Raw genomic sequence first — 23,331 nt, forward strand, 5'->3', positions numbered from 1 at the left:
GATGTACAGAAATGCCCATGTTTTACAGATAGTTAAAAACCTAAACCTTTTATTGAGCTGAGCTGCACCCTTAACATTTCTCTGTGGCCCCCAATGGGAAAGCTGCTGCGGAGTGTTAGGTTCAAAGGTTTAGGTTCTTCTTTTAATCTGCCTCCTATTTGTAGCTTTACAGCAAATATTCAGAAAGATTTTTTTTAAAGTACAGTCATTATCGTGTCATCATTGTTATGTTGTGATGTTTTGTAACTTCATAAAAACGCCAATCATGGTGGCTTATATGAGGCAACAGCCTTCACCGCATTTATTAAAACAACAACAGCTAAGTGTTGCTGCACATGAACATTGTGTCTTTCCAAAGGTTTGGGGGGTAAATTTAGTTTTATTTGATCAATCCAAAAACTTTCTGTTTCTATTCAACATAAATCCTCGCATTTATGAAGATAATAGGAACAAAAATAGGATACATTTGCCTAAAAATGACAAGAAATGCATATCCAATCATAAATATAGTTTGGTGAAGGTTATGTGTGATTTATTTGGACACTCAGTACCTAAATCAGAACAACAGACAACAGAGTGTGAACAATGTTTTGAGGAACAGCTTCCAACATTTTAACATGACTCACTGGAGGAAAAAGTTTCTTCAATTTCACAACTGACACAAAGTAGACAATGAGAAGACAGGTGTGTTTGTGTGTGTGTGTTTGTGTGTGTATTTGTACTGCTCTGTCAGAGGAGTTTTTCAGCAGCCCAGTTAGAGGGACTGTGATGCAACAAGGAGTTTACCGACAGACACTGCCCATGCCGGTAAAATGTGGAAAAGGGGCCGGGCTAAATTTTGAAAAAAAAAGAAAAAAAGAAGAAGAGGATGAAAAAAAAAAAGAGGTCGTCCCGTGTGGGAATTTCCCTCTGGCTGGTCAGCATGTGAGCCAGGAGCAGAGAAGGACCGCATGTGGCTCTGACAGGACACCGGGGGTCATCGAAGAAGGAATTTGCAGTATGTTTGAATGAATCCGAGCCAATTCTGACTGCGTCTGTGAGGAAACTTTAAGAGCTAAACAATGAAATGCCTTTCTGACACGCTGCTTTTCCTCTGTGACTGTACCAGTTTTAGAAATCTATTTCTGAAGACAGATTAATGTTATTCTACCCCACTGATTTTAACTCGAATGAAGCTCAAAGCCAAACCACAACTTCTTGCATCCATTGTCATGCACAGAGGATAACAATGTCTTATTTAAAATGTGGGTGTAGCATTCTTCTGGTGGTGATGTGTTGGAAAGGGAGGATGTTGCGCAACTGTTAAAAGCTAAACAGTTCATCACTGAGTGTGTTGAAACATCCAAAATGTCATTCCTCGCTGCACATACAGCTTTTATGCTCCATTAAAGGAACACAACATGACTTTTCACAGTCAGTGTGGCAAACTTGACTTCCCCGCCCTGGATTGTAAGCATCACCTGCAAATCACACCACGCTCCTTTTGTTTATCTGCCCTGTCTGGGTTGTGCTGGCTTGTGACAGATATGATTCATGTTGCGCATGCGGTGCAATGCAGTCCGAGGGCTTGGTAAATTCCTCTGCTAAACCATTTGTCAACTTATCTATCCTGTCTGGTGTAACACTCTTTTTTTTCCCACTCCTGTTCTTAAGTTGTGAATTTTCTGCTAAATGTTATCCCAATTGAAGTCTTAAAGGTTTGCTCAGGATCAACAAACGTCTCACCTGTGCTCACCGTGCAGGCAGGACTCGGCTGCTAAAGGGTGACATGAGGTGGTGTGACTGGGTTAGTTGCTGATTAATTTCCCAGTAACCTTGAACCCCTCTCTGGGCCAGTGGACCCAGCAGACTATTGACAGAGCAGTGTGCTAAAGATAAAACATTTCTGTGCTGCGTGCAGACTGACCAAGTCTCTTTTTTTTTCTGCTGCTCTCAGCAGTTTCATTTCAGCATAGTTTGGCTTGATTTATTTCAGGATCTGAGGACTTTTTGTCACATTATTAAATATTAAATGAGGCTGTGGTTGAGACTCACACACCAGTCATGTGAAGTGTCTATTTTTCACCTCAATTTATCAAAATTTAAACCAGATTTTAGAGGAATTCAGCCAATTTTAGCATGCAGTTTGACATGCCCATCTCCTGTTATTGTACTATGTATATGTATGTATCAGTTGTTCAATCCTTTTTATGTCAGTTTCTGCTTCATAAAGACACATTAATTACATAATAATTGATCAAATTTGGTTCAAGTCTGGCCTTAATAGTCATTTAACGCACCAAGTTCCTGCAGTATGTTTTAATGTATTTGATATTAGCCAGACTAAAAAAAAGCCTTATTGGTGTGCTGATATCCTGTCTGCAATATGTTGCAACCAAAGAAGAAAAATATGGTATTACACAGTCTGGGACCAGTGTGAATATTAGGCAAGCATAACGCCCATGTCTGCCTGCCTGTGCTTGCACCAGCTGGGAAAAAAGAAAAGCGCAGAAAAGAATGAAAGAACAAGTGAAATTGTTTAAACAAAGTATAAATCTATTTAATTCAATAAAATATCAAGTACAATTAAAACATTTCACCTTTGAATATTAAATTATTAGACTTATTTCATTCATTGCCATCACTATTACAGAGAGTTGCATCATTTCACTGCAGCACAACTCTTCCCTTGACAGCCATTGCTGCAGATACACAAAATGTAGCAATTCACTGGTATGTATGTAAAACTTGCACAGAAATACTGCATACATCAACATTACATCAGAGAATAAAGCTAAGGTGACATGTGAAGACTGGTGAATGGTTGCGCAATCCATGCACCCACTTGTTTCAGTCTCATTCAGTGTCCTTGTAAACTGGTGGTCGCCGTGTTCACCTGTGAAGCGTCCCATTTTCAGCACAGTGAAATCACCTCCTGCTCTAAAGTCCATCTGCAGCGGAGGAGGCTCTAACATTGTCCGGTGGCAGAGAGCAGGTTGCGCAGGGTGGCCAGCTCTCTGGACAGCTGCTCCACGCGCTTCTGTAAACGATCGTTTTCTGCAGCCAGTTCCAACACTTTGTGTTGAGTCTCCAAGTTGCGCAGTTTGGCTTTGTCCCGGCTCTTCCTCACGGCCAGGTTGTTCCTCTCCCTCCTCAGCCTGTACTCTTCACTGTCCTTGTCCAGGCGCTTCTTTGCTTTCCCGCTGGACGTTTTGCCTCCGTGTGACGGTGACCTGCCTTTACCTGACGGAGCAGGTGTGCCAGGCGGGCTGGAGCAAGTCGAGGACGCCGTGGAGATGTTCCCCAAACTGCCGCTAGTGGACTGATAATGAAGGTAAGACCTCATGTCAAACCCAGAGGAGCCGTTCTCCATCTTTGCGTCTTCCTGGCTGTCGTCTCTCTCGGCTGCTTCGGGGGCGGCGGCGGCGGCTCTGTAGCGGAACCCCACGAGTTCGGGACTGAGCACGCTGTCCACGCGGGTCTCCTGCAGCTCAGCGTAACCCAGCGCGTACGGCTCCCTGGGGTCCCTCAGGTTGTCGCACTGACTCGTCTCCAGCTCGTTCAGCAGCCCGTAGTTCCGATAGTTCTGCAAAGCCGTGACTCTCTTGATCTTGTTTTCCGCCAGGAACTCTGACAAAACGTCCCCCTGGTGTTGCGTCTGCGCCGCCAGCTGCGGGCAGTGCAAAGCGGAGTCCAGGTAAACGCTGAAGTCGATGGCTCTCTCGCGCTCTTCGATGCCCAGCTCCGTCATCGAGTCGCCGAGCCTCCAGTACGAGCTGCCGCCGATGGGACCGAGGATGTTGTCTCTACCGTGGATAGCAAAGCTGCCCTCCTCGTACAAGCCGGCCACTTCCATGGATCTTAACACCCGCCGGTTGCAGGGGGATGTAGGGCCGAGGTGAGACGCCCTGGGTGCTGGAGGTTCCGCCGCCTGCAGGAGAAATGTGTCTGGATGTGGTGACTTTAAACCTCCCGTGTCACTGCTGTCAGAAACATGCACTGACTACTTCTCTGGGTTCATGGATTTGACAGATCTTCCTGTCTCGTGGGGTTTTTTTATAAAGACGTGGGGGCGGGGCTTAGCCTATCCAGGCAGGTGTGTCACGCGCAGATCCGAGTCGGAGGAACAACCTGTGTTACTTTACAACTTTTCAGTTGTTTGTCTTTCAGCACAAAAATAAAAAAAAGATTTTCTCATTATTTTTTTTATTTATTTCCAGTGTTTAATGAGGTGCAGCAGCAGCACCACGTCGTCTCAGTGACTTTTTATTCACTTACTCTAAAATGAAACTGATCTAAAACAGGAATAAAAAGTGAAAATAGGCTACAGCCAAACCAAAAAACCCGCCATCTGACATACACAGCCATAAAACATGGGCTAAGTTGTTCTTTTGTTGTTTCAAACTAGTGTTTTGTTGACAGGACACCACTGCTATAAACCCCACAGCAACGGAAAAATACCATCATAACATGTTTACATTGTTCTAAGTTAATGCGTAATAACCTTAAAACAACAGCCACGAGCTCATCTCGAGACAGCTGGAACTCCACAACCTCCACGCGAATTTACGCTTTTTCAAGTGTGTGTTTGTGGTAGACCTATATACAATGATGCACACACTCCAAGGCTGTATAAAGGTCAGTGTAGGTGTCATGTCTGTAATTCAGTCTGTCTGTTTTATGTCTGAAATAATTAAATGAGTGTTTGACAACTTTTGTGATTGTCTGTTTCTCCCACAACATGGTATTTAAAACCAAAAAAACTCCATAAAAATAGGACACAGTTGCTTGCATCAAGTATAAAAACCAAGTTTATGTGTCATATTTGTAGAAAAATATATATACAGGCTATTAATAAACTGGCAATCAACTCTTATTTAGAGAAAACCACCTTGTAGATCTGTTTATTTCTCCTATATAGCTATATATAATAATGTATCAGTTACAATAAGCTTTACAATTTATAGAGGATTTATATTACTGTGCCTTAAAACAGTGATTCAGATGGAAGACAGCTTTTGATAAATAATCTGTAACTCACTGGCTGCCAAGACATTTGCTTAAACAATGGCTGGAAGCCAGCAAGTTAAACAAGAATGCAAAAAGAGCAACATATCAAATGTTCAGTTCAGATGACCACTAAAAACTAACTAATAAGCCACACTGCCACCTGGGGGTGAGCTTTATTACTCCAGCTTGTCTTTTGGGACTGATTCACCACTACATTTCCATCATTTCCAGGACATACTTAAATTCGCAGTGTTCCACCTAATTCTGTGTCTTTCTGGGGAAATTTTGATGCATTTGTGTGTCTGTGTTTGTGCGTGTACTGCAACCAAGACTTGCAACAGACACCCAGACACTCAGGCTTTTTAATTTGCTGACACGCTTCTATAAAACGACTGTGCCATGGTTTTCTCTCAACATTAATCTCTTCCTGATGAGGTCTGTTAATTCTGCATCCCATCTGCATCTGAAGTGACATGTCTAAAATAAATGAGGTATATTTTGACAACTACAAAAGTTAAAATGGGTAATTTTGGTCTTTGAAAAGTAAATTTAGATTAAATTTATCTGAAACAGCACATTCATTTAAATGATTATCTCCTTAAAAACAACCACAATAAATGGACCCAACAGCCTGTGAAGTTCTGCAATAACTTAATCATTTGAGTCAGATGTGTTGGAGCAGAAAAACATTGAAAACCTGCAGGAATAACATGTGTTGGACCTAACTGAGTAGCTCAGGTCAAGGTAAGCGCTTCCTCAGTTGTGAACTAAAGAAGCCTTTCAGACATGTGGTGAAACATCTACAAAACCCAAGCAATGTGAGTCCAGTTGCTTTTATTCAAACTGTTATACGATCTGTCATCATATCACTTAAAGATTGTCACATAATCTGCACGTGTGTCAGATGACACAAACAGTCAGATGACGGCAAAATGTACAAACAGCAGTTGAAGTTTATGGTGTTGTAGAATAGAAATAGTGAAATACATGTCCAGTATGTGGACTAAAATACTGGACCTGATTGCTGTCTTACGGCCTTCATACTTCATGTAAGTAATTGACATTCATTAATATTCCTGAGCTGTTTGTACAATTAAAGGTTATAGGAAGCTGGAGTCTATCCCAGCAATCACTGGGCAAGAGGCAGAGTACATCCTGGACATGCCACCGGTCCAAACAAGCATTCACACCCACAATCACTGCAAGGGACAATTTAGAGTAAACAACTAACACAACATGCATGTGTTTGGATGGTGGGAGGAAGCCGGAGTACCCGGAGAGAAGCCACGCATACACGCCTCCCCCTCAACCGAGGCTCAAACCAGCCACCTTCTTGTTGTGACGCCACAGTCATAATTACCACACATGCAGCATGTTTACTAGGGGAGGGAAAAATGGAATCGAAAAATTGAATATCGGGATGTCTTGCTTCATAATTTTAAAATAAATCTTTTTGTTAAATTTTTTTTTTCAAATCAATAAAAATAATCCATTATAAATTTTTTGTAATTTTTATTGTTTTTATTGATCTTTTTAACTTGTCTTCTTGGGCTTTATCGCAGCAGAATGATGGTGTGCATACTGTGTTGTTTTTTCCTAATTATAATCAAGAAAAATGACGAGAAAAACAGGTTTGTATATTTTCTTTTGTTTTTAAAGTCTACAATAATCAGCAATATCGAGGAATCATGAGAATCGCAATTTAAATCAAATCGGCACCCAAAAAAATCGGAATCGGATTAAATTGGGATGAAAGCATATCGTCAAAGCCCTAATATTTACATACCTATATGTAATATAATATATTTACAGTTATGATGTGATGTTTTCCATGTTCCAGGTTCCTGTTTTATTTAGTAGTTTTTCCCTGTTTCCAGTGTAGCCTTTGTGGCCCTGCGATGGACTGGCGAGCTGTCCAGGGTGTACCCTGCCTGTCGCCCAAAGCCAGCTGGGATAGGCTCCAGCTTCCCCGCGACCCTGAATTGGAATAAGCGGTTTAGAAAATGAATGAATCAATGAGTGTAGCCTTTGTTCTTGTTAGTTAGATCAGTGTTTTTCAACCACTGTGCCGTGGCACACTAGTGTGCCATGAGAGATCATCAGGTGTGCCCTGAGAAATGATCCAATTTCTCATAGTTGGTCTAAGAAGCAGCTCTGTGTTCATCCAAAGAGGCCCAGGTCAAAGATAATAAAATTCCTTTTTCTTGTGTTTATCTTGTTTCTATTCAAGACACTTTGACAAGATGATTTTATATTAATAATATGGTCTTTTTTATAAAAAAAAAAAACCCAAAAAACATTTGGGTTTGTGGTGTGCCTTGTGAATTTTCAGTAAAATAGTGTGCCTTGGCTTAAAATAGGTTGAAAAACACTTAGATTACCTGGTCTTGTTAGTTCATTCTTTACACTTGTGTCTTGTTTAGTTCTGTCAGTATTTCTAGCCCTCAGTTCAGTTGTGTTTTGTGGGTTCAATGCATTGCTTAGTTCCCCGTGTCCTGTGTTCTTCCGGGTAAATAAAATCTGCTTGACTCTGCACCCCTGGACTGACTACTCTGTGTTTGGGTCCACACCTCTCAGCACTCGCCCATGACACTTTCACTTCATGCTGTTTCAGAGGAAAGAACGTTTTCACAGCTATGATTGTTTTACAGTCACAGTTACTTTCATATGTCTGTTTTGCATAAAACTCTTATTAGAAAAATATATGCAAAAACATTCTTGTAAAAAGAAAATAAGTTGTTAAAATCAGGGATTGCATTCAGTGCAAACCAATGGCTGAATGTTTATACTGTAGCATTATGCAAAAGTTCCAGTCCTTCCGTATGTCAAACACTGGAGCATGTCTTATGAAAGGAGACAGAGACGGTGGACTACCTGTAGCAATAGTAGCTTTCATTATGTATTCTTCTTTACACCTTTTTGATCAACCAAACTAAAAAACAATAAAAAATGTTTAACTTTCTATCTCATTAACAACTGTTGATTTGCCTGTAATTTATTTATATTAAAGTACATTTGACATGTTGGAAAAGGCTTTTTCACTAGAACAACACCCACTTCACAGCTTCATGTAGGTGCTTGTATACAAATAGCATCACTAAAATCCTTCTTAATGATTCAATTTCCCTTATCTCATAGCAAAAGACAATAAGGGGTAATGTTAGACTAGTTGGTCTTCATCTTCAGTGATATTCCTCAGATATATTCATCAGCGTGTGAAAGTCTGTATATAGGGTACATACTGTATGTAACTTTCTGAATGTCTTTGTGAATAAGAAACATTTGTAAAGTGGTTTTTTTAAACCTAGACAAGACTATAAAGGCACATTTACCGGAACATTTATTTTATTGTATGATCACTTTCCTTCACTTTTTCCATAATAAAATGACAAGAATTCTGAGTTTCCAGCTGCCATCGCATGCAGCCTGAAAGATGGTGGTGCTTCAATGTGCCGAGGTGCTTCTTTGTTGCCTCCTGTTACTGAATGTATCAAAGGAGTGATGAAATCATAAGATCAGTTAGCTCCTTCACAGAGGCAGAAACTGTCAGGCAGCGAAAAGAAACATCTGTAATTTATATTTTACACAGAATTTGGCTCATGTTCTGCAACTATTCAGCAACTTATTATGAATTTCATTTGCATTTATTCAGCATAATTTCTTACTTTCTGACAATAACTTTTAGTCTGTTTGGAGCAATTCCTTTTAGAGGTTTTGGTATTTTTGTAGTTAAAAGTCAGTTTACAGTTTTATAAACAGTTAGGGGGAAGGGTTAACCCATAATAGCCCTGCATAACATGTATGATACATGCAGTTTCTGAGACATTTTAAATCACTTCATGGTTTGAAAAAGTTCAAAATCTTGTAAAACACTCAGATTTTTGTCTTCCGCCCCTATTGGACACCGGGAAGCAGAACATTAATTTAATTTTAATAATCTTCACATATCACATTTCAATAAATGGTAAAAATTCCTAAAAGATTTTTTTTTTTTTTTTTAAACATTTTGTTAAAGGGACAAATAAAGACGTCATACTACAATATTTTGACTTTTCTAAACATTTTAATATGATTTGGGTCTTTAGGAGTAAAAATTTTAAATAACAGCAAATTGTTTATGCTAAGCTCCGTTAGCATTAGCTACACTAAACACGTACGGTTTGCTTTTGTTTCTTTCTTAAGAAGAAAACATTTTATATGCTTTTGGAGATTTGTAATTCTTGTTTATTTATACCTCTTTAAACCCATTTTTAGTTATTTTATGCGACATCTGGATGTTAAGCAACACAAAATCTAATAATAAGGGACAGATGTCGCTGTTGCACCTGTTTTGATTCCGTGTCCCTACAGCGCCACCTAGAGTTCAGCAGACAGCACAACAAGCTGTAGACTCCCGGACATAGACATTATATACATAGACATCATATATGGATGCCTCATTGAGCGCTGGAGAGTGAACCAGCGTCGCCGCCATATTGGATGGGTCGCCGCTTTCGAGTCTGGCTGCAGAGTATATATACACACAAACAAAATACTTTTCTATATAACTGGTTTATAAATAATGGTAACACAGTGAATACTCTACTAAATGCAAATGATAAATTTGACTCCTATGAGGGGTTTATGGAAAAATATGATATTGATGCTTCACAAAGAGAGTTTTACATGGCAGCATATTTACCTCCACCAAGGAGGTTATGTTTTTACAGGCTTAATCTGTTTGTTTGTGTTTAAGATAACTAAAGTTATGGATGGATTTTCATAAAACTTTTCAGGACTTGTTGGAAATGTGAAAAGGAAAAACTGATTTACTTTTGGTGGTGATCCAGATCACCGTTTGGATCAAGGAACTCTCCAAGTGTTTTTCTGGGTAACTTTTGAATTGCAAAGTTTTGTTACAATACTTTATTTTCAGACTTTGTAAAACTGTGTCTCTATATTGATAAATTAATAAATGTAAAAAAAAGAAAGAGTGAACCGTAGTCAACAGAAAGCCAGCAACTATACCCGTATTTTGTTCATCATATGGTTGCAATAACCGGTGAAATATTGAAAGTAGATGGTGTGGAATTACACTTCACAAGGTTAAATAATAATTTATTTGACCAAATGAAAAAAGATAAATCCAAATGCATCAATAAACAATCAACCACGTTAGTATCAAACTCATTTATACATTCATCTATATTGTAGCTACTTTATGTCTTAATTAAATAGCATATAAAAATATTTTAGCATCAAAGTAAATTGTTTTTAATAATTTACAATGATCTGTATCATAACAATATCTCTGTCCTTTGTAACAAATCAAACTGTGAGAAAAATCTTGGAAAAATTCGTGCAGTTCTTGTTGTGATTGGGCCTACACCTTACAAATAAAAGCATTGGAGGCGCACGGGAGACCCATCCAAGATGGCGGCGCGATGAGACGTCAGCGACGTGTTACAATGCGGCTTCTATGTATATCTAATGTCTATGCTCTCGGGTGGGGCCAGGAAGTGCAAGCTACCCGCTCGCAAGCCTCTTTATAATTGGTCACTCCGCTCTACATGGACAATTACCCTGAGCGTTGATTGGCTGCAGCGCTCACCGACTTGCTTTTGATTGGTTAAAAACGCAATGCCGTCTGTGGGCTGAGAAGTTGATGATTTCGTTGGTTCCTGGCTGTGAGTAGAAAGATTGAAGGGGCCGGGCCCACAGCAGAGAAATGGCGAGTGCAGGTAGCGAGAACGGGTGTGGACTGGCAACAGAAACCACACAGCCGCAGGGATCGGACCGGGGCACCGCCAGATGGGGTCCTCAACATGCCGGTGCCCGAGAACTGGCCAGTTTGTACTCGCCAGGTGAGTCGATCCTCTCTGTAGCTCTTTGTTGGGGTTTGTCCCACCGGCTCAAGTGGCCATGAGTGATGTGACATAACGACTGGTTTTACTTAGTTAAAAGCAAACAAACTGAACGATCTGGTGAAAATGTCACCAGAATGTCTCTTAACTGCGAGGATTCTATCGATATTGAAAAGCCAACAGCTGTTGTGGGTTTGTTACAATGCTGTTGTTACACAATAGGAATCATGTGAGACTGGCTGAATTTGGGTTGGAGTTGCTGCTTTGACATTTTGACCATCGAGACGAGGTTAGAAGAATCCACGGAGGTTCAAGCCTCTTTTTGGCCACGGAACTGTTGTGACCTTTTTCTGAACAGGAACTGTTGTGACCTAACATGACTTCTCCTCTGACTGTGTTTATACGACAACGTTTCCACGCAAAAAAAAACAAAACAAAACAAACAAACAAACAAAAAAAAAACGAGCAAACAAACAAACAAACAAAAAAAACCCCAAACCAATTTCCCTCCCCCCCAAAAGTTGCCTCCATTCATCAAGCACATTTAGGATTTTTATTAACTCTGTCAAAAATGAACAAGTTAATGCAAAATGAAAAAGAAAAAAAAAAAAGCATTAAAAAAAGCAAAGTTATTAGTCATGCATTATTTGAATATGAAGCCTCTTTGATACAGTGGTGATCCAAATCCACAAAAGACCATTTTATTCACCTTATTTATGAAGTTTCAGATATTTTTTGAGCCTTACATTTACTATTAATAGCCTGATGGTACTGTTCATACTGTACATATCTGCATGTCTACATACATACACAATTACTTTTACCTTTACTTTTATTATATATTTAAAAAAAAAAAAAAGTTTGCATATATGTTCATTTCTCTGCATGCGTTCCCATATTTGTAAAATAGTTGTAAAATAGCTGTATTTCTAATTTTATATTATTCAGTGTTTTTATTATTATTTTTTATTATTCAGCACCTCATCACTGAAACAAGTTCCTAGTCTGTGAATTGTTCAAAGACAATGGCAATAAAAGTGTTTCTGATTCTGATATTTGCTATAATCAGGTGTCCAGAAATAAAGTTATTGTCCTGTGCAGCATCATGGCAGCAGAATGGTGGTCTTGCTGAAGTTTTAAGTGAGCTTTATGGATATAAACCCTCTCTTGATAATAAAGTATTCTTTACTTTTAAAATGTGTGTACTCTTGAATTTACACATTAATGCTGCGCCTGTCAAGAAGGGTGGGGTCAAAGGACAGTAGAGTGAACAGAAGTGAAAAGTAGAATGAAGTGAAGAAGAGACATCTGTTCAAGCTTAACAGGAAAAACTAACCAGTTGCTTCACCTGCTAGGGAACAAACAAACAAAACCAAAAAAACTAAACAAAACTGGAACACATTCAAGAGAACAAAGCAGACAATTATCAGATTATTAGAAAAGCTGGAGAAAACAGCATGAATCACAGCAAAACATCAGCAACACAGAAGAAACATGAGCATAACTGTAGTTGCTGATTTAACACACAAGACCACACAGTGACTGTGTCAGTGGGCAGGTCAGTAAATGTGGGGGCACAACATCAGGAGCCTGAAAAGATCGAAAGCAGACCATGGGACCCCCAAGACTCAGACCAGCCCACAAGTTAATTATAGAAAACTACCAACCTAATAGCAGCAAAAGGTTGTTTTTTTTTTTGTTGTTTTTAAATAAATCAGATTTGGTTCAAACATGTAATAAAACATGATCTTTTTTTTTTTTTTTTTGACGTGGGTGTTTTTGTGGAAGCTGATTATATAACCCTTAACTTTACCCTCCTTATTTGTGAAGAATTTGACCATTTTCAAGCCTTTTATTCACAGAAATAGCTTTAAAATCAGTGGCACAAATGGAACATGGAGGTCCGTTGTTGTGTTGTTCATGGGTGTAACCCGGGCCTGATGATGTACAAGATGTCATTGTTGCCAAAAGTTTCTGTTTGTGTTCGCTTGGACTGGATTGGCTTTCTGAAATGTCCCTCCGGGGCTTGTTCTTAAACCTTTGCTGTTGTGTCCACCCGAAACTCTGCTAACATGCGAACGAGAGGTCAAAACGTTCCCTGTCTCAGCGTCTCGTGTAAACCGGGCACAAGTCAGCCCCAAGACTGCAACTCTGAGAAAAAACTCAAATGTTTGATATTTTTTTCAAACATTATGAATGCAGATAGAACTTGCAGATCCAAAGTAAATCCTCCCTTAATACAAATACTAGATTTTTTTTTCCTCCTCCCAACAGCTTACCAGCTGACTGCTTTGACTGACAGCTAGAAGTGAGGAGTACTTTTCCTTCCAGTTTGTTAAACTTTAAATAAAAATCAGGTTTATTTTTTTTAGGTTGAAGATGTAGACAGGAATTTAAAGTCCAGCTGCTTATCACAGTCGTGGAACTTGACACAATGCAACTGATAGTCTTAGCAGAAATGTTTCCAAATCCTTCCTTATATCATTTCCACAAACTCCTCTCCACCTTTTCTCCCTTTTAGGCAAAAGATGTCAGGAATGGATAAGTGTCGTCCTCTGCTTTTCTCTCATGGCCTTCAACTTCATTCACCTTCTTGCCAATTTCCATTTTGGACACTTGTGGTCCATCCTGTTAGGCATTGGTAAGCACTGAATCCACAATATTCTCCTGTCCTGATGTTATATTGCCTCATTGGTGACACTTAAACTCCTTTTCAGTGGCGGGAATACTCACCGCTGACTTTGCATCAGGACTTGTTCACTGGGGGGCAGATACGTGGGGATCAGTGGATCTACCCATCGTTGGAAAGGTACGTTGTCCATATGATGCTATTGTGGTTTTTAAAGGGAGAATATTTACTAATTTGTTCCCTATTTTCCATCCTGCAGGCGTTTATCCGTCCATTCAGAGAACACCACATTGACCCCACAGCCATCACCCGTCACGACTTCATTGAGACCAACGGTGACAACTGCATGCTGACAATAGTCCCTCTGGCAAACATGGCCTTCAACTTTCTCACCTTCTCTCCTGGTCAGTTTTGCATCCACATAACAGACATTTTCTCCATCTTGAATCAAACAACAAATGCATAATGTTTTTTTTTTTTTTTTTTTTTTAATGTAATTGCAGCGGAGATCTACCACATTTACCCCTGGTACTGCTACTTGTTTGCACTGGCCATATTTGTGACCCTCACCAACCAGATTCACAAGTGGTCTCACACGTACTTCGGCCTTCCCGGCTGGGTGGTCTTCCTGCAAGACTGCCACATCATCCTCCCTCGCAAGCACCACCGCATCCATCACGTCTCGCCACATGAAACCTACTTCTGCATCACCACGGGTTCGTTTTGTGATTTCAGATGAAAATACAGCGTTTTGACAGGGACATCTGAGCAATACTGGTCTGAAACTGGAGCTGTTTGTTTATTTTTTTTCTCCAGGTTGGCTGAACTACCCTCTGGAGAAGCTGGGTTTCTGGAGGAACTTGGAGGATCTCATCCAGGGTGTGACGGGCGAGAAGCCGAGGGCGGACGACCTGAAATGGGCTAAAAAAGTGAAGTAGCATCGCAAGCAAACTTCACTCTACCTCAGAAGACTCCGGCTCTGCCTGGGCTTCTCATCCCCCCTTCTTCTTTTCTTTTTTTATTTTTGCCTCACTTAGACTCGAATCTACAGGATGAAAAACTAAACGTTTCTGATGCCATAGCTTTAAGTCTTGCACATTTTTCTTTGTCTTTTTCTCAAAAGGACGGCTTTATCGATGGAATTTTTCATTATTCATGGAGATAATGTTTCCAAACTGCAATATATCTTTTGTATTTTAGACACAACGCGTTACTTTTTAAGGTTTTTGCTAAATCACTTGAAATCAATTTCAAACAAACACAAGAAAGAGCACTTGGAAGAATGAGAAGTTTCCTTTTTTCCTCCTGCAAAGCCACAGCTGCTGATTAGAGGAGCTGATCATTCACATTACACAGAGCTTTGCTTCATTTTCTGTGGATCAGTCATCTCCATCTTCTCAAAGGTTTAAGTGATATATGTAGTAAAAATTAGATTTGGATCATGCTTTACTAATTTTGATAGCTGAAGATCAAAACGATTACTGTTACATTTATTGTCTACTTGCACATCTGGGTTCACCTCTGCACACTTTTGATACTTTTTTAAGCGAGACAGAGACATTCTGCGTTTAAAAATATAGATATTTTTCCCATTGTTTCTAAAACACAGCCATACTCAATAGTTGCAGAGGAAGAATTGACGCTAACATAAAGATGCTAAAAAAAAAAAATCATAATTTCACAGTATGGATTTGAATTTGTAATATTCGCTTCATTCACTGCTGTCACCAGCGTTGATGTTGGTTATTAGAAGATCTGGGTGAAAACACTGTCATCCTGCTGTTGGATCTGCTGGGTTGCACCGTTTTTCTTTATGAAGCAGCGTCTTTGGACGATCACACACATGCACATTGGGCTGACTTAAACGTGCGGTTTAGTTAAGCTGCCTTACGCGCCGCTGATGCAGTACATGTGTGTCTCTTGCTTCTTCTGCAGCACTTTGGTGGTGCTGTGGTGGCATGTCTGTCACTCTGGGCTTTGTGTCCCAGGTAATGAGACACAGGTGCTCCAAAGTTACGTGCCAGCCATGTTGCTATTTTTCTTTATTCTGGGAAGGGAACCGTCCGTTTCAGAGCGCAACATTCCCCCCCATTAATCTCACCACTGTGCGTACTCTCTCCGTATCTGTGACAAGCAGACTTGGTGATATTTTAAGGGCTGCAGTCATAGGAATTTCCTCACTTCTATAGATAAGATTAATTAGTTTCATTTTTAAAAGAAATGCTTTAGCCAGTTATTTGTAAATTTGTTGTACAGCTAGTAACTATGCAGTGTAATAAGAGGCCCTTAAGTATATGTCTTAACTAATCTGGTTAGAGTTAATGCCTTTCTTTTTTCTAATATTTTACACTTATTTACTAAATTGGGTAACTGGAGCAAAAAAAAAAAAAAAAAGAAAAGGCTGTATAAGAAATCGCATGTTAAAATTAATTTTACTGGTTAAGATGTCATTTGCTCAGACGTAAGAGTGCATGCATGCCCACAGCATCAGCATGTTGGCTTGTGCAAGCGATAACTTGGGTCACCAGTGCTCCTTTGGGGAAAGCAGACACCGCAAGGAGTGCTGTGCTCAGCTAAAGATGGAGTTGCCTTCAATAAAGGACCCAGACTTTGCCCATGTGGTCCCAGGTTTAAACCATCCAAATCCCACCTTCGTTCCAAGGAAATCCTGGTTTCACGTTTAAACCTTGGTGTTGAGTTTGGGTGGCCATGTTAAAGGCTTCTGGTGTTATAAAGTAGACGGTTTAATAATAATAATAGTTAATTTTGCAGCCAAGGTTCAGCTTTATGTTAAGTAATGTTCCAGTTTATTTAATCCTTCATACTTGGTCACATCTGATTATTCACTATAGGTCAACAGCAGGAGTTCACTGCAGATCGTATCGTGCTTGTAGAGTATTGAGAGGCCGTTTTTTTGTGCGCTTCATGGTGTAATATAAGCTGATAAATGGATGGTGTTGCGTGTTACCGCATCATGGCCTGCAGAGGTTCTTCATGTAGCTCTTTGTGATCAGTATTTGATAAAATGATGTTTAGACATGTTTGAACTTTGACAGACGAGTTTCTGGAGAAAAATAATAATTTTGGCTTTGCTGGATGTTTCGGCGTTTCAGTGAACCGTGCTGTGCTATCTTAGAAAGACGACAACAGTTTTAAGGACGTTTGGTGCTTTTGTTCATGAGAAACATAGATGTGATGTAAATTAGTTGGACGGACAAAGACTTGAAGCTTCAAACAACCGACTTTGCGTTGAAGCGATTTGGTGAGTTCAGAGAAGGAATCCAAACCATCTTTCACTTTTTCTTAGCGCTGTTTATGGCTGTTGTGAACGATTTTCTGGTTATGGATCTAACACAGAGAAAATTATTCTCCAGATGATCTCAGGACTGGTGTTGGGATGATTTAAGTAGTTTAATGGGGGGAAAAAGGACTTCATTGGTTAAGGCTAAATATTTGCTATATAAAAGATGTTTAATCACTCAGTTTAGTCAGATTTGGTTAGTCAAAGCAGTCAAATGACTCCTGCATCATATGTTGTATTGTAGCCATAAATCGCAATGGTTATGTTTGCCTCTTGTTACTAAGGCAGAATTTGAGAGTTGAGCTATGTTCGGTTTTCCTGCTTCAATGTGCTGCGCTTTCATTGGTGGGTTTGAAGGCTAGTGTATGAGGGTAATGAGTTAACTAAACCTTTTCTCACATTTTTGAAAAAAAAAAACAAAACAATTTTGTTGGGAAGTGTGGTGGCCAGTTGGCGGTATGTTTGCTGTAGAGGATTGAAAACACTCTTGAAATGATCCTATTAATTGAATTGCCTTATGCCGATTGATTGATTTTGCTGAAAATCTTGCCAGCGATGTGGGAAAACAGTTTATTGACTGGAAATTGCCCTTTATGTGCCCACTTCTTCTGAGGCAAGACTCACATGGATGTTGTTGGTTATATATGCCAGTGGTGATGGAGTTTAGATATCAGAATAATGCCTTGATGCCTTTTATGTTGTCTTCCTTTGGGGAGGCTTACAATGTATATATTAAACTGTATTTATAAATAAACTAATAAACAGATACCAGTGTTTTTTTCTTATTCTTTGCTTTAAAGCTGCTATCTTATTACTTCATCTGCTTGAACAGCCTAAGTTATGACTAAGTACACAACAATGCCGTGTTGGAAGTGAAACGTATACTTATAAATTTCTATTTCAATGTGCTGCAAAGATGTAGAGCTGCCACCAAGTTACTAACAAGCAGAGCATGTTTGAAGTTGCTTTGGCCCTGATTTAATCTAGTGTGCTCAAGGATGTTTTGCTCTTTAATTCTCACTTTCATGTTAAATCTCAGAAATGAATCATCTTAGCAGCCAGTATCAATCAGAGTTAAAGAAATGGAATATTTATGTATAATATAAAGTGCCTAAAAATTTAGGCACACATTTCTGCATAAATTCCTTGATATCATATTATGCACAATGCCATGCACCACCATGCCAATTAAAGTAACTTCAGCCTTCAGCCTTTTTCCAATGGGTACTATGGGCACGGGCCCAGGGGCCCATTTGGAGACTAGTGGCGCCCATATTGGCCATACATCAGCAGTTTGGACATGAAACAAAATGTAAATAAAAGCCAGATAGTTACACCACAGTGTCTAGTGTATTGCTATTGGTACCATTGGCTGAGAGATGTTAGACATGTTTCACAGTGTATCATTCACAATTTTTCCAATGTTGCAGTGGGGAAAGGGGGCCCGTGGGACACACTGGGCCCATTGGCCTGTGGATTTTTAATCCGTCCCTGGGTATAGTACACTTCAGCTAGCAAAATATAGTCTACACCATAGACTGTATATAAAGAGAGGTCTACACGCAAATGCCAATTTACATTTTAGTGCAAGTCAGTTCAATTGATGAAAATTTTAATTGAAATTGAATTAAACTGGACTCGTATGCCGAATGTAGATTCTCACGCCAACCAGACCATGATAACCCTGAGTTTGAGGCAGTTGGTTGTTCTTTGTTCTTTAAACCAAGAACCAGAAGTCTAGTTGTCTTTAGTTCAACTCTTAGGATCGTCAAGGTAATTTAACATGTTTCTGAAAGCATTAAGCAGTCCGTGGTACACACTTTTATGGTTTTAGGAGACAACAAAGAAAACGATCATTTCCGTGCGACCCCCTCCCGCCCTCTCGCGCACGCACAGCTGGCTACAACGGCAAAAGCACGTGCGCGCTCCCGCTGTGTAGCGACAAGATGGCGGTCGCCGCCGGATCAGGTAAATGATTGAGGCTCATTCAACTGCAGACGAACCGCTCATTGATTGAGCGATTTTTTGTGAAATGTATACATTCAGTTTGAAAGTTTAACAGAGAGGGGGAGTATTTTCCCTGCGACGTGCTGTGTGCGTGAAAAAGGGTTAAAACAAAAAGCCAAACTGGGGAGAATGAATAGGAAGCGAAGCTAACAGCTAAGCTAACCTAAGTTAAGTTAATAAATAAAACGCGAAATTCTGCACAAAATAACCAAAATATTTAACCTTTTTAAAAGCCGCGTGATAATTTATTCGTCTTTATGTGGACGTATGGTTCCGCTGAAGTTGACGGATCTTATTTTAACATGTAATTTATTATATTTTACGCTGGTGAACCACAACACCACCACCCTGCTATAACCTTAGCTTATTGGCAACATTAGTTTTAACTATATATTATATATAAGTATATTAAGAAGAAAGGGGAGGAAAAACATACGTAAGTGGCATTTTTTCAGATGGCATTGTGGGTCCGTGTTCGTACTTCCTGCATAGATGCTAAATGTCAACAATGACTGTACGTTTTCTGGCTTTGCTGATTGTCAGTAATAGAGAAACCCTGACATGGAGGTGTGGACATGAGCTGCAAGTGTGGCTGTTTTGTTTAGATTGCTTTATTAAAGGCGCAGCCTCGACGTATCTTACTGCAGAGGCCAAATGATGCAGCAGCATCGCCGCAGCCAGAGGACACCAGTAACAAAAGGTGGTGCTCATCCTCTCCTGTTATCCAGCATCATCTCTGCAAATCACTGCTCCGAAGGAGGCAAACTTTTTGTTTAGATTGGAAACACCTGATTAGATCTGCCATGTCTGAATGTCAGCGCTTTGCTTTGTGTGTGTGTGTGTGTTTTTTTTGTCCACAAACAGGCGTTAAAGTCCCACGCAATTTCCGGCTCCTGGAGGAGCTGGAGGAAGGTCAGAAAGGTGTTGGAGATGGGACGGTGAGCTGGGGTTTGGAGGATGACGAGGACATGACCTTAACACGATGGAGAGGAGTGATCCTTGGTCCTCCCAGGGTCAGTGATGCCATTTTAACACTTCAATAAGAAAACTGTAAGCCTTTAAGAAGTTAAGCCAAGCTGTTATGTGACTGAGAGCACAGGTTTGATCTGTACATGCATTCTGTCAGTGATCAGACATGTTGTCCATCTGATGAAAAGGACTTCAGAGACTCTTTTTCAGGGGTCATTTATTTATTTTTCAATCTCACCTGGAGTTTAAACAATCTTTTAACTGAGTTTATCTGAGGTATCATGACACTGTTGTATATAATGAACACTGTGTGCTATTCGCTCATTGTTTCCTTTTTCACACCTCTCTGCCCACAGACAAGCTATGAAAACAGGATGTACAATCTGAAAGTTGAATGTGGGCCAGGTTATCCCGAGTCACCACCGTTTGTCAGATTTGTGACAAAGATAAACTTGAATGGCGTGCACACTTCCAGCGGTGTGGTACGTAACTCTTCTAAAACACTTCCTCTTTTATCTGGATTTGAATGTCTTGTTTTGGAAAATTTTCACATAATTTGTAAATACATACATTGAGTAAAGATGACATTGCGTTAAACCGGAATGTGGCACAAAAAGAGGTTTCTTTTTTTGCATGATGTGTGTTTTGTTGTCTGATTAGTCCAGATCAGCAAATTCCTGAAGGACAAGGTTAAAGCTAGATGGATAACAATATAGTTACTGTATTATTTATATAATATTTCTAAAAAAAAAAAGAAAAAAAGAATTAGGTGCTTTGTTTAAAACGGGTATAAAAGATATTTAATCCAAGCTTCTATGTGTGGACGTAGTCTTAAAGCCTACATGGCAGGTTAAATGAGCTTTTCAGAGTGTAACCCGTGCTCCTGTCCTGCAGGTTGACATGCACGCGGTGACTGCATTGGCCAAGTGGCAGAACTCCTACAGTATCCGGATGGTGCTGCTGGAGCTGCGACGCCTCATGACATGCAAGGAAAACATGAAGCTTCCTCAGCCGCCTGAGGGCCAGATCTACACCAACTGAGCTTCTACAACTTCTGCCTCCATTTCCCCCCATCCTCCTTCCCCAAATTTCTCCTCTTTCTGTTCAGCTTCCGCCCCCTCCCCAACCCCCCACCATGTGACATTCCGCATCTTGCCGACACGCACAGCAGAAAACCTAAAAGTACAGAAGCAGATAGATTTGGACATACATGAAAATGCATATCTCCATCCAAACATGCACACAAATACTTTGATGAAAGTCATTCCAGCCCCTGACCCTCTTCCCTCTTCTATCACTGGAGCTCTGGTTGAGCTTGACTCGTCAGTTCACACCAGAGATGATAATTTGAATACTGTACATCTTATCTCTCTTTTTTTTTAAAAATTATTATTTGTGAAAAAAAATGCAGATTGTAAAAAAACAAAACAAAAAAACAAACCATAAATGATCTTATTGAGTGTTTCTCTTTGTGTGCTGCCTTTTTGTATCATAGAAAATTCCCACTTTATTTTGCATAGCTCACAAAATGTATGGTTTAAAGACAATTCTCCGCCATGGTGAACTTGTGAACCCCGTTTCCAGAAGATTTTTAATGATGTGGCAATAAGTATGTCTTGTCATGTGACCAGATGAAAGATTTTCTTCTGTGTTGACATGGGCTTGCAGCTTTTTCCCTCCCAAACCATCTCATAAATGGTCGTAAATGTGTACAACTGTATCTTAAGATGCATATCTACTGTAGGTCTGCATTTATACCTTGCTTGAAGAGAGAAGTGAAACCCACTACCTCTTTCAGTCCTGTGTATACCAGAGCAGCTTCCTGACTTGTGAAACTGTCTTTGCAACTTTATGTGACAGTCATGGATTGTTTTACTCTCTTCACTTCTTTCATAAATCTTTATTCATGCACTGGTGGTGTAGATCAATCTGTGTTGGTGCTCGCATGTTGCTTGTCACGCAAGTTTGAAGAAAAGATCAGTGTTTATATAAACACCTGCAGTTATCCGCTGCCCTCAGCAAATACACAGCATGTCACGCATGCAGAACTACTCAGGAAGTTCTGATCATGATGTGAAATTGGTTTTGCAGGTGAATAAGACGCAGCATATCGAAGTGAAATGGTAAACGGAATATTTCAGGGAAGGATTGTTGATATAGACTGTTTTAAGTGAAAGGCAACTTTATGAAGACTAGAAGACTGAAAAACAACACTTAACTAAAGATTTACAACTGATTTGAACAGATCTAAAGACATGTTGCTGTATGTTAAATGTCTTAAAACAATGTTCAATAAAAATGAAGAGGAAAAAGTAAAGGGCAGACAACTAAGAAACCAAACTATGAAGAAAAACTACTGATGTGCAAACTAACTACAATAAACATAAAAAATAAATATAAAATGGATCAATGGAAATGACAAAAAATGAGTTTAATTACAATAAAATGACACAAACTGACCAGAAAAATAAAACAGCGATGGGAACAGTCCAAGACTGCGTACATCTACCAAGGCTGGCGGCATTAAAAATCTGACAGAAAAGTTTTGAAGGAAAAAACAGGAATAAATTTCTGCAGTTTCAGCACCAGACTGGCTCCAGAATGTGCCGTCAGTGCTACTCCAACCGAGCGTTACCTTAGAACCTACGCAGCCAATATGAGCCCACATTATATCCAGATCTCCTGCATTTGGCCCACCGCTGCGCTCATATGCAAGGTGGGTGACATTTAGGGTGGTATGTTGCTGCACTTGGTTTCTCAACCGAGGAGTTTAAAGCAAAGGTGTCCAAATTCGGCCCTCGAGGGCCGCTGTCCTGCAGCTTCAAGGTGTATCCTGACGCAGCACACCTGTATTAGGTTTTTTGCTCAACATGACTGTATATAACTGAACAAGCTGTTGAGGAGAGAAATTTAGTTTCAATCAGATGTTTTGTATCATGGACACATCTAAAACTTGCAGGATTGAAGCCCTCGAGGACTGGAAGTGGACACCTGATTTAAAGCTATTTAAACACTGTGTCTGTAATTTTCCTTATGTTCAATATCTAACTGTTCATAATATTTATTCCTTATATTATAATATGGGGAGGTGAGAGGAGTGAGTTGGAAGGGTTGTGTGAACTGAATCAATTTCTATCATGATTGTCTTGTGTTAGGTGTTAGTCTTTAGTGTATTGTTTGTAATATGTCCTGTGTCACAATCTTTGTTATTTTATGTGTAACTTTGTTATTGTTATGTTGTGTTGGTCCCCCTCGAGAACGAGATGTCACATCTCAAGAGGGTTTCCATAAATAAATTTATGGAATGAATTTATTTGGGTTCACGACAAATAACACAAACCCTCCATATGTATTGAGACTTATAAAAGTGGTGAGGTCGTGGAGAGAAACCTGCTTTATGACGATCACCCAGACAGACTCAGCTCACCACCTGCTCTTTCTGATCTTTCTTCCTCCTATTCAACTATAACAAGGTAAAAAGTTGTACTTAATGCCCCACATTGCCTGTAAAAGAGCCACCTGAAAGTCATGCAAGCGTGAATTTAGCTGCACATCTGGCCAAGTGGAACAGGGGAGTTGTAAAGAAGTCCTGA

The 23,331-nt window shown here is 39.8% G+C and overlaps 3 protein-coding genes across 4 annotated transcripts; 2 read left to right on the plus strand and 1 right to left on the minus strand.

Annotated features, from left to right (window-relative positions):
• Positions 1-2,627: 2,627 nt before the first annotated feature.
• cebpb (CCAAT enhancer binding protein beta) lies at positions 2,628-3,989 on the minus strand. Its single transcript, XM_079239870.1, has one exon. It carries the CDS (start codon positions 3,833-3,835, stop codon positions 2,948-2,950), a length of 888 nt encoding a protein of 295 aa, XP_079095996.1. The 5' UTR covers positions 3,836-3,989; the 3' UTR covers positions 2,628-2,947.
• Positions 3,990-10,679: 6,690 nt separating this feature from the next.
• peds1 (plasmanylethanolamine desaturase 1) lies at positions 10,680-17,530 on the plus strand. Its single transcript, XM_079239659.1, has 6 exons — positions 10,680-10,832; positions 13,354-13,473; positions 13,550-13,641; positions 13,721-13,865; positions 13,965-14,177; positions 14,278-17,530. Exons 1-6 carry the CDS (start codon positions 10,697-10,699, stop codon positions 14,397-14,399), a joined length of 828 nt encoding a protein of 275 aa, XP_079095785.1. The 5' UTR covers positions 10,680-10,696; the 3' UTR covers positions 14,400-17,530.
• Positions 17,531-18,684: 1,154 nt separating this feature from the next.
• Positions 18,685-20,943, plus strand: LOC306755316 (ubiquitin-conjugating enzyme E2 variant 1-like). Of its 2 annotated transcripts, XM_079239661.1 has the most exons (4): positions 18,685-18,730; positions 19,634-19,782; positions 20,095-20,220; positions 20,633-20,943. In XM_079239661.1, exons 1-4 carry the CDS (start codon positions 18,709-18,711, stop codon positions 20,777-20,779), a joined length of 444 nt encoding a protein of 147 aa, XP_079095787.1. In that variant the 5' UTR covers positions 18,685-18,708; the 3' UTR covers positions 20,780-20,943. The 2 variants fall into 2 exon arrangements, with proteins under 2 accessions (XP_079095787.1, XP_079095786.1); XM_079239660.1 differs by having other exon boundaries at positions 18,713-19,782.
• The last annotated feature ends 2,388 nt before the right edge of the window (positions 20,944-23,331 follow it).

Source organism: Telmatherina bonti (assembly GCF_933228915.1).
Source record: "Telmatherina bonti genome assembly, chromosome: 4".
Classification (NCBI taxonomy): domain Eukaryota; kingdom Metazoa; phylum Chordata; class Actinopteri; order Atheriniformes; family Telmatherinidae; genus Telmatherina; species Telmatherina bonti.